Raw genomic sequence first — 11665 nt, forward strand, 5'->3', positions numbered from 1 at the left:
TTTTCCTAGATAACAAATTAACAGTGTTTCTTCCAGACCTTTTTATCCGGAGGGGGGGGGGGGGGCATTTGAAATTTTCGGGGGGCGTACTAAAATTTCAGGGGCGGACGGGCGCGGACACTGTTAAAAGTATATATTTTCTATATAAATTCCGGGGGGGGGGGGGGGGGCAATAGACTTTCTTGAAAAGGGGGGGCAATAGACTTTCTTGAAAAGGGGGGGGGGGGCTCCACTCCCCTCGAAGAGATGCCTGGAAGAAACTCTGGACGGAATAACGTTCAAACTACTTCTTTAAATGATCTCGTAGAAAGCATACAACATTTCTAAAATAATCGAACAGGAGCATTTTAAAATTGATTCCTAAATTATAATATTTCAGGAAAAAAAAATAGGTTTCATTTTTTTTTTACTCTTACAGACATCGTGAAGGCAAATTTTCCAAAACACGTTTTTATCTGTGACAACAATAACGATCGGAGGTGGAAACCATTTGTTGTTGTGTTTTGTTTTTTTTGTGTGTTTTTTTTTTCAATGTGTATTTTAACACTACCCCGCCTCCACTTCCCCACCTCCACCTTCTTCCACTAATATTTCGCTTCACACGAGAAAAAAGTAGGATAGATTAAGTACATCTGGTGCGTATAATTGGTACAGATTAAATTTAAACAGAAGTATTTTCTCTGGATTTACTCAATTTAAATAAGTAATAACCTGCGTTTAGATTAAAGACTGGTATAACCATATTTGGTAGTGCATCAATGTTGTAAACAGCTGTTGACAGTATAATTTGTTTCGTAAATCTGCAGCTATGAGTCATTGGATAAATATGTAAATACAAAATATCTAGACCTATGGAAAAGCATAGAAACTTTTTAATTTGTTAAAACTAAGCTTTTTCTTAATAGAATGATAACTTTTACTATTGTTTATTGAGAGATAAACATTTTAATACATAAAACTGCATTTAAAAGTTGAGATAGTGTTCTATTTTTAGTACGTTGGGTGACCGGAAATTCGGTGGCGTCATCAACACGGAAGTTGGCGAGCCAAACCCATTTCTGCACCTTCGTTATTTTTGTGTGTTAGGAAAGTTAATAAATACAATAAAATGCAGGTTTGTTGTGCGAATTAAGAATCTTATTTTGAATGAAGCTAAATATAATGATATAAATAAAATGATATAATCTTGACTAAAGATACTTAAACTAGAGATCTGAATGTATAATTTTCAACTGAACATACTGACTCAGTCAGTCAGTCAACTCAACTGACTGGTCACTGATGAACACTCGAACAGTGTTCACGGTTCAGTGGTCTGTGACTTTTCATTTCTGGTTGTTGGTTTGAATTTTTTTATCTTTTCAACGCCTTTTTTAAAATTTAGTGTTTATATGTAAATATAGTAAAATAGGTAATAAGCCAAATAAGTTCTAGATCTAGACGTTTAGAATAGAATCTTCTAGTAAGATTAGGAATGTTGGGATATTTTTCCTAATTACCATAGAATGATAAAATGTACACAGATTAATCCTATAATATACCCCATTGATAAAAATACCAAATTTATCATTCTAGGCCTAATAGTTTTTTTTTTATGAATTTTTAAAGTTATGTATTAAACTTGTTATATATCACTGTAACATCGGATTTAATTGTGTGATTGGCTTTAGGCTTGCATACCACTGCTGCTATTTGAGATATAATTATAAAACTTTGCACATTAGTGCTAGAGAGTGTGGGCAATAGAAATATGAAAGTAAAATCAAAATTTGATGAAGGATAATTAGAACTAATCAAGTCAAATTAAAGTGAGGGGTGCTGTTCTATATAGGTCAATATGCAGACTGAAAGTCTATGTTTTTTTTTTAATATTAAAATTGAAACTTTGCTAGAGGGTGGGGGCAATAGAAATATAGAAAAAAATTATATTAAGTATGACTGCATATAATTAAAAAGTCCCATGAAAGGGTGGTGCACCCTTTTATAGTAATTATAGTGACTGCAACGGACGTATGTCCAGAATGTTACTATAATAGATAGGATACATTTTGGTTATTGATACTGAAGCATGTAATAAGAAGAATGCTGAAAAATAAAACTAGGGATGGTGTGTTAAAGCACTCAACTACTAACATGCAAGTCTTAAGTCCAGATCTCAGACGAGTCTGTCTGTGCAGCGTGCAGCATCCACCAAGCTCAGATGAGTACCTGACCCAAGGGAAAGTAAAGATAGCTTGGCAGAGAGCTAACCACACCATCACTTCATGTGCATGGGTCAAGAAACAGATAAACTCTACTTCAGCTGCTTTATGGATGATGGATTGACAGGTCCAAAAGGGAAACTACTTTAATATACTAGGGCCTTTATAAGACCCTATTGATATTTTGGTACAACTAAATTACTAATCAATAGAAAAACCTTAAATTCTTGTAAAAGTGTATTAAGCTAAGTGTTAATTTGTACCAAATCAGAAGTTACAGCTTCCCTGTCTATCTGCTTATATGAATATATATATTGGCAACATGCAGTGATTTAAATCCGTATTGTTTGTTGTTATTTGTTTTTTGTTACTTTTAATTATTAAATGTAAAAATTGTATCCTAAATTATTATGAATAATAATTATCATGCCTTTTTCATGTCATTCTAAATTCACTGCCTTATTAATTAGTACCCCCCCCCCCCATGTCAATTGCTGCACCTTTTGTTTATTATTTACTAATGTCATAAGCATAATTATTACAAATAATTAAATAAGTTTATCACCAAGCTTCTTTACTTATCATAACCAATAATAGGCCCAGACTTACTTTATCAATCGATACTTATAGTATATAACATTAGTTATACTAAGAAATAGGCCTATAACTTATTTATAGTATAAAGTATAATAGTATATTAAAGGCTATTAGTATTAGCCTTAAATCTAAGTAAGTAGGTATGTGTGAAATGCTTAACACTATTTATTATTTAATGTAAGCCTAAGCTTCTTGCCTGTCGGTTTTAATAGATAACTTGATCAACGTATTTTATCTAGTTTTAACAGTGCCACCCACAATTTAAATGCTTTCCAACTTCGAAAACTACGTCATTGGCATTAGTGCGCGTATTATATCGATAATAGGTAATGCGGTGCTAAACCGACGCCATGGCGTTGTCAAGGCCGAAGCGCTAGCTCGGGGATTTGACATGTATGATAACTCGTAAGCAGAAGTAGTAAGTGCCATAAAACCGTTATTATAATAATATTTGTTTATTTAATGGACACTTACAACTAATGGCAAGACACTTATAATGTGTTTAATACGTAAACTTATTTAAAATGTGACAGCACCGTACGGGACATGTTCGCGAGATGAACTCATTAGAATCGTGCGATCGATTTCGGCTTAAAGATTGTCATAATGGCCGTAATTTTCTAATTGAAACATATAATACGACTACACTAGAATATCTATATCGAATATTTCTAAAAACTCGATTCCAACAGTGAGATTCGGCATTCTTCGGAAAAGGGCGAGTTTTTATAAAGACTGCATCGAAAAGTCCGGATGTTGAATACCGAATCGAAACAGCGGAAGTCGGAATGCCTATAGTAAGATTTAGAATAAATTGAATAAATAGTTAAATAGGCCTAGATGATATTATCATGTACTTTGTCGACTTTATCATTGATAAAGTCGACAAAGTACTAAAGTTAACTTAATATTATAATCGAAGTGACTACTCGGAAGGTTTTTCTCCCCAACGTCTTCACTTAGTCGGCAAAAGATAGCTCTGCGCATGCGCAGTGACCTATGGCTAGGGTTAGGGCTAGAATGAGGGTTAGGGGTAGGATTAGGGATAGGGTTAGGGTTGGTGTTAGGGTTCTGCGGTTGTAAACACATGCAGTACCATCGAAAACATTGCCGCATATCTTATTCTGGCTAGCATCGGCCTATTATAATAGCCTAAAAAACTGTAACTAAAGTCTAAAAAACTGACTAAAACTTACTGGAGTCTAGATTTTTCTATTAGTTAATTAATGAAATGACTTAATAACGTAGTCTAGCATCTACTAAATCTAAAAGATATGGTGGGGTGATAAACACATTAAACAGAGCTTAGGCCCTACATCTACATTTTGGATTTTTTTAAAGAATAGGCCTAGTTGTTGCAGAAAACAGCCTGTTCAAATTGAATTATTGAAAAGCAAAATAAAATAAATGTTATTATAAATTTATAGGCCTAAATAAGGGGCAAACTATAACATAACTATGAGATCCACACAGAATTTCTGCTTATTAGACCTTACATGACAAATTTATAATTTGATTACTCTTTTCTATATTTTGTTTAGCAAAAAGAAGAAGAATACAATGACTGCAAAGATCTGTTTGATTTATTTGATCACCGTGGAGATCAAAAGATTGCTGCCTCACAGCTAGGAGACGTCCTCAGAGCTTTGGGCCATAACCCAACAGAGCAGGAGATTAGAAAATGTGGATACTCATCCAATCCAGGTAATTCAATGTCTACTCTATGTTAGTAAAGTAATGTTGATTGCTATATAAACCATTAGTGTGGCTTACTTTGATTGTAATTGTAACATTAAATTAATTGGTGATATATTTTAAATTTGTTTATGATAAATACAAATTTCCTATCTTTTCAGATGCCAGAATTTCATTTGAGACATTTTTCCCCATCCAGAACACAATAAGTAAGAATCGCCCAGTTGCAGCTCTGGAAGATTTTATTGAAGGTTTCCGTGTATTTGATAAGGATCAGAATGGAACCATTGCAAGTGCTGAACTCAGACATATCCTGACCTCACTAGGTCTGTAACTTACATATTTTTTTTCTGTAAATATTTTTTTATATTTTTCTTATTCTGTCAGTACAATGTTTTTGTTCTTACTCTCTCTGCTAAAATACTTAAAGGTTATTGTGGTACAGGCACTAGATGCTATGATTATGATTTCTGTCTGGACCCTTTTGTCATGCCAATCTAAATATTAGCCAACCTGAATGGTTTAATAAAGGTCCTCTTACTAAATGTTTTCCACATCACACTTGCCCAAAAAATCAACTATTTTACTTGCCTACACAATTAGGTACAGATAAAATAATCAAGAATGGCAACATTACTAGAAATAAATAAACTTTAAATAATTAAATAATAAAATAGAGCCCTAAAGAAAAACATCCAGTCTGTCATGTAAGTAATCTTGTACTAGAAATTCCTAAATGGATTTAAATTTCCAAAACAAGTTATATTGTACTTCAGATGCAATTCTTGCTTCAGATCTCATTGTTTTAGTATAATTTAAGAAGTAGTGAAATAGTAATGTGCTAGCTGGTCAACTATCTTGTGGGTATTAATTTTGATTTATCATTCATAATTAGAGCTCTATCGTTCAATTAATTTGAATAGTAAAAACCATTTTTTTAAAGCCAAGCTGTGTAGAGTTATTATAATAAACATAAGGCTCATTAATAAATAGTGTCATTTACTGGGGTTGAAATAAGACACTTAAAGAATGTGAACAAATGTAACTTAAATTTCTTTAAAAAATTAAGCTAATGCTTCTAAAAACTAAATACGGGGGTTGCTTGTTTTTTTTTTGGTGATAGGGGAAAATAAATTAAGATTTTAAAATGTGACAATAAATAATGAATTCACTACCCCTATTCAACCGGATGTATTTTTTAAAATTTACTTAACATTTTGGTTCATCAAGCTTTTGGCTTATTTAAGTTGTATGATGAATTTCTTCCTGTTTGTAGGTGAGAAGTTAACCGAGGAGGAATGTGACCAGTTGTTGGCAGGACAGGAGGACAGTCAAGGCTGTGTAAATTATGAAGGTAAATCTAGTTAGCCTTTATCTCAGTTCATATTGCCAGTCAAGACTGTGTAAATTATGAAGGTAAATCTGGTTAGCCTTTATCTCAGCTCATATTGTCAGTCAAGACTGTGTAAATTATGAAGGTAAATCTAGTTAGCCTTTATCTCAGTTCATATTGCCAGTCAAGACTGTGTAAATTATGAAGGTAAATCTAGTTAGCCTTTATCTCAGTTCATATTGCCAGTCAAGACTGTGTAAATTATGAAGGTAAATCTGGTTAGCCTTTATCTCAGTTCATATTGCCAGTCAAGACTGTGTAAATTATGAAGGTAAATCTGGTTAGCCTTTATCTCAGTTCATATTGTCAGTCAAGACTGTGTAAATTATGAAGGTAAATCTAGTTAGCCTTTATCTCAGTTCATATTGCCAGTCAAGACTGTGTAAATTATGAAGGTAAATCTGGTTAGCCTTTATCTCAGTTTATATTGTCAGTCAAGACTGTAAATTATGAAGGTAAATCTAGTTAGCCTTTATCTCAGTTCATATTGCCAGTCAAGACTGTGTAAATTATGAAGGTAAATCTAGTTAGCCTTTATCTCAGTTCATATTGCCAGTCAAGACTGTGTAAATTATGAAGGTAAATCTGGTTAGCCTTTATCTCAGTTCATATTGCCAGTCAAGACTGTGTAAATTATGAAGGTAAATCTGGTTAGCCTTTATCTCAGTTCATATTGTCAGTCAAGACTGTGTAAATTATGAAGGTAAATCTAGTTAGCCTTTATCTCAGTTCATATTGCCAGTCAAGACTGTGTAAATTATGAAGGTAAATCTGGTTAGCCTTTATCTCAGTTTATATTGTCAGTCAAGACTGTAAATTATGAAGGTAAATCTAGTTAGCCTTTATCTCAGTTCATAATGTCAGTCAAGACTGTAAATTATGAAGGTAAATCTAGTTAGCCTTTATCTCAGTTAACATTGTGAGGTCAGGTTATTGGTTTAAATGAGTCCACATCAAGTTAAGTCTTGGTTTATTAGGTTTTAAAAAAACAAAGAAAAATATTTTTTTTTCTAAAAATACTGGAAATACTTGTACCTCATTATATAAATCAAGTCAAATGACATGTAGGTTCCATGTATTGTACCTAACAGGTTTTTTAGAACTTACACTGAAGTTAATTCATTATATTCTTGTTGTTTTGTTTTATTTTCAGAGTTCATCAAGGTCGTCATGAACGGCTAAACAACTTCCTGTGTTCTCAAGCTTTGTCAGAAAGGGACCTAAAACTGGATTTCATGTTTAATGCTAAAATGTCTTCAGATTTTATAATTTATATCAAATTGTTTTGATTGCTTTCCTTGGCATGCTGCAAACATGAAGTAACTAATACATAAACCTACTTGCATTTTATGTATTGATGATAGGGTTTTAAAAAGTATGAATGAATTATTTCATAGTGATCAAAACTACAATGTATTGCTTTACTTTTCCATCTCTAATTGCTTATATATCCTGTTTTTATGAAAGACTGTTGCCATGGTAATCCACTAATTAGTATGCTTCTCTTTGTGTTTACTCACTTGTGTAGACTCCTAGTGTGTGTGTATAGATCACACGTGGCAGGCAGGACCACTGATGTATTCTTGTGGTTATTCCTTTGGTAAATCTTGTTTTACTTGTCTACCAGGATTGTCTTAACTGCTATTACATTGTGGCGTTTTTTTAAGATCATGTAGTGACTGAAATAAATACCTAGCTTTTTTTTTCAAACTGTTATTTAAACTGAATCATTATAAAATTTAAAAGTATTGTTGAGGCTTTATTTTGAAAGTTCTAGTTTATTAATATAATAGATGTAATCAGAATTTACAAAAGGTGTGTTGGTAAAGTATTTAACGTATGTTGGACATTGTTACACAATATTTTGGGTGCTTTTTTTATACATATGCCTAATATAGTTATTCAATATTAGTCTAGCACTTAAAATAGTATAAATGTTATTAGAAATATAAAATATTTAGTTTCAGTGGAAAAAAAAAGGTTAAAACAAATTTATGTTTTCATCTAGGCATTAAGAAAAATTTTGTTAGTTTTTTTTTCTGGGTCTACAAGAATGTTGAAACAAATATATATTACAATTAAAAGCTCTAAATTACAAACAAAAATATTTGTTTTTATTAAGTACAGTACTCTTACCCCTGTTAATGTATGTTATAATAGTACTATATGGTATGTCTTATCAAAACTGGAAATGCCAAAATTTAAAAATTCCATCTCAATGTACAATTAATGCAATTACAGAAATAGAATTGACTTTATTTATGGTAACCAACTTAGGTGCAAGAAATATGTAATTGTCTAGTTAAAGTGACAGAATAGCAGCATTGGCTGTATAACTGATTTCATTCCTTAGTGATCCCTATATACCCCATATACATGGGGTATTATTTTAATAGGCTCAAGAAGCCTCTTAAAATTTCAGAATGTCAATTCTTCTTCTTCTTCGTTCTTAATTATTAGTGTTGAAGGGGATCGAGATTTATCTGCCAGTGCGTTTGAACTCAAGACTTTGTTCGAATTTATCAACCATGAGCTTTTTGCCACACGACCACGCCTCCAACACAATTAAGCGTTACGTGTCAACTGGTTATGCGCCATTGAGGCCATTGACTCCGATTTCAGCCTGCTTTTCTTTTTGGATTTGCTTCCATAGCCTTTGTCCAACCAAGAACAAACTACAAGGCAGTAGTTGTTTAATTTTGGAGTTGTCTCTCCTTGAAGAGTGGCTGTCCCCAGCTAAAGAGCCTCATCTGCCCGAAGGGTTCGAACTCGAGACTTTTCGGTTTAGCAACCATGAGCTTTACCGACTCGACCATGCAGACCCCAGAATATCAATAATAATGTTATTCATAGTCTGTTCACATCACACATCACTGTAGAATGGTCTTATTTGGTGGGAGAGATGGAAGTTTTAAATGTGTGACATGTCTGATAACTAGGGGGGGGGTAAAATTTTGATAAATATTTGAAAATAAGTCTACTTAAAGTTAAAGTAATTAACTAATTTTTTTTAAAGGTAAAAATGCAAAGCTTTCTATTATAGCATATCACAAAGAACCCCCTTTCTATATCACTATTGTCAGACCCATTTTTGTACATTGCGGGGGGGAGGGGGGGTTAGGTTGATGTTGCCTTTTATGACAGCCTACATATTATATATCCTGGAACACTAGTTATTTCTCCTGATAAACTAGAGTTTCAAATTCACTTGGGTAGAGGAACTCGGTATTATAGCTGCTGGACTTAACATAATCGCCGGTGTTACCGAGACTTAGAGCTCATACTCATATCAATGAAATGGCTCAAATCATAGGCAACTTTTATCGTATTACTTCCCCTTGTCTGTTTCGTTTTGTCCACCATTATCACATTTCTGCCAGGGGCATGTAAATATAAAACTTTATGTTTGATGTGCGCCTTCTAAAATAAAACGCAGTGTCTACTCGGAAAAAGATGTTTCGGCAGAAAATACGAAACTCAATTAAAACCTGCGCTAGGGTTGGGGCTAAAGTTAAGGTTCTGCGGTTGGTTTGTAAACACACGCTTGCGCAGTACCATCGAAAACATCGCCGCGAATTAAGGTGGTATTTTTTCTATGTATAGCGTATTTTTTTCCGGCTAGAATTGGCCAAAATAAAATTCCGTGTGTTTAGTCAGCATAAGTTTAAAGAAGAGAATTACACCCTTAAGCTAAATGGCCTAGTGATCATTGTATCAAAATATGAAACTGTAAGGCCTGCGTGTGGCACTTGAGAACATGAACGTACCATAATAACAAGGGGGATTTTATTTAGTATATAACTTGACTTGTTTTTTTTTTTTAATTTTTCTATCTTGTGAGGTACCCTATTCTACAAGTCGGGTCGGTAAAGCTCATGGTTTCTAAAAAAAATCCCGAGTTTGAATCCCATGTAGTAGAGAACAGTGTTTCTTCCAGACTTTTTTTCTCCGGGGGGGGGGGGGGCGGACACTAGTAAAAGTGTATGTTTACTATGTAAATTCCATCTCGCGGCAGAGCCCCCCCCCCACGAAGATATGCCTGGAAGGAACTCTGGTAGAGAAAAAAAAATTCCAAAATCAACTGGTGCTAACACTAATACAGCATCACTGGTATGGACTTCCATTAAATCACCGGCCATAGCTCAAGAGTTTCAACATGAACTTTATCTGCTATATGTTGGTGGCCAAGGCGAGAGTCACCTAGATGGAGGCACCTGGCTGTGGTCAGACTGGGAGAGGGGTGGGTGCCGCCATGCGACACTTAGCCGCAGACACACCACACACATCTGTGGTAACCCAACGACACCCCCCCCCCCCCCCCAACAATAAGCTGACACGCCTAACCTGCAGAGTTTCTTTCAAACAACTTTACATTTTCTCTGGAAGAGATGCTTGGAAGAAACTCTTTTCGTATACGCCTTCATAGAACCCTTCTTCCAGCCTTTTTCTCTGAGAGAACACTTGAAATGTTTTGTCGGAGGGGACGACGACGACGACACTGTTAAAAGTATATATTTTCTACATAAATTCCATTTCGTTCGGGGGGGGGGGGGGGGAGCAAAGAGCCTCCCCTATTCCCCCCCCCCCCCCCCCCCCCCCCCCGAAGAGATGCTTTGAAGAAACTCTGCTTCTTAATAGTTTTAACGTCCACATTGACACAATCTTATCGTGAATCACATGTCGGATGTGTGTCTTGACCTCCGCCAAAGCTCTGAGACTGACATACCGAACCTCTTGGGTTCGATCGAACCCAGGTTAAGAACCACTGCTCTAAGCTATTTTGATTTTCTTCTTTTTATTCGTTTCAGTTTCCTAAGGAGCATAGGCGTAGCCAACACTTCGTCTATTCGCTTGATTTTTATGAAGATAGAACCCTAATAATCAAACCTCCCCCATCTCGATTTCAAACGATTTTATTCCCATTTTTTTGTCGTCTTTTCTTCCTCTTTCCCCGTGGACTTCACACCAGCATCTGCTTAGTGATGTTATTTACTGATATTGTGCCCTAACCACCACTTTTTCCAGGCTGTTATTTTATCCTTCACTGTCTGTAACCTAGCTCCAAACCATACAGTAAAAGAGACTTCACATTTAGCTATAGATCCTGATTGATTTTTTTTTTTTTTTGTGCATTTGAATTCCACATTGTCTTTAAGTGTTAAAACGCGTTTTATTGCTGCTGATTCTAATCAGAACGTTATGGGCAGTGCCACTATCATTAAACAGGTTATCACTGCTTCTTCAATAAGTACAATTAGCTCTGCATTTGTTGTTGACTGTGTGCTAGAAGGCTGTGCACATCTGATAAATCCAAGACTTTGAGCTGTTAAAATCCGTTGGATTCCAGTTTGTTTCCTCTAGCTTGTTTCGTTATACCGTCAACCAGTCAACGAAATACCCATGTCGTATTCCAATGAGTACAATAAATGTTTCTGATAAGTTGCTCTTGTAATTCACTTGCATGTCCTTATTCCAACAAACTTATACTCCTACTATTTACCATATCACAACAGAGATCGTTCCAAAAATAGAACATTAAAGGCTGGTATAAACAAATTAGCGCTTGCTACAAACCACCCTCTAACTCAGATCAGGCATATTTATTTATATATATATATATATATATATATATATATATATATATATATATATATATATATATATATATATATATATATATATATATATATATATATATATGTATAGATGTAACTAGTGTAGTTACTAGAGACGATAAGAACGCAATACAGTCTGTCAACTAAAGACACGATCAAGGCCA

The 11665-nt window shown here is 34.5% G+C and overlaps 1 protein-coding gene across 1 annotated transcript; it reads left to right on the forward strand.

The window, feature by feature from the left end:
* The first annotated feature begins 979 nt into the window (after positions 1–979).
* On the forward strand, positions 980–7989 carry LOC131953437 (myosin-2 essential light chain). The gene is made up of 5 exons (XM_059316622.1): positions 980–1114; positions 4340–4502; positions 4655–4819; positions 5770–5847; positions 7040–7989. Exons 1-5 carry the CDS (start codon positions 1109–1111, stop codon positions 7066–7068), a joined length of 441 nt encoding a protein of 146 aa, XP_059172605.1. The 5' UTR covers positions 980–1108; the 3' UTR covers positions 7069–7989.
* Positions 7990–11665: the final 3676 nt, after the last annotated feature.

The sequence above is a fragment of the Physella acuta genome, unplaced genomic scaffold, assembly GCF_028476545.2.
Source record: "Physella acuta isolate Inbredline_101_S28 unplaced genomic scaffold, ASM2847654v3 ptg000922l, whole genome shotgun sequence".
NCBI classification, from domain to species: Eukaryota; Metazoa; Mollusca; class Gastropoda; family Physidae; genus Physella; species Physella acuta.

What these genes read in the sequence shown, in the direction of transcription:
- LOC131953437 (XM_059316622.1), top strand. An exon ending in ACATATCCTGACCTCACTAG is followed by an intron (nt 4,820 to 5,769) that starts GTCTGTAACTTA and finishes TCCTGTTTGTAG; the next exon opens with GTGAGAAGTTAACCGAGGAG. An exon ending in AGGCTGTGTAAATTATGAAG is followed by an intron (nt 5,848 to 7,039) that starts GTAAATCTAGTT and finishes TTTTATTTTCAG; the next exon opens with AGTTCATCAAGGTCGTCATG.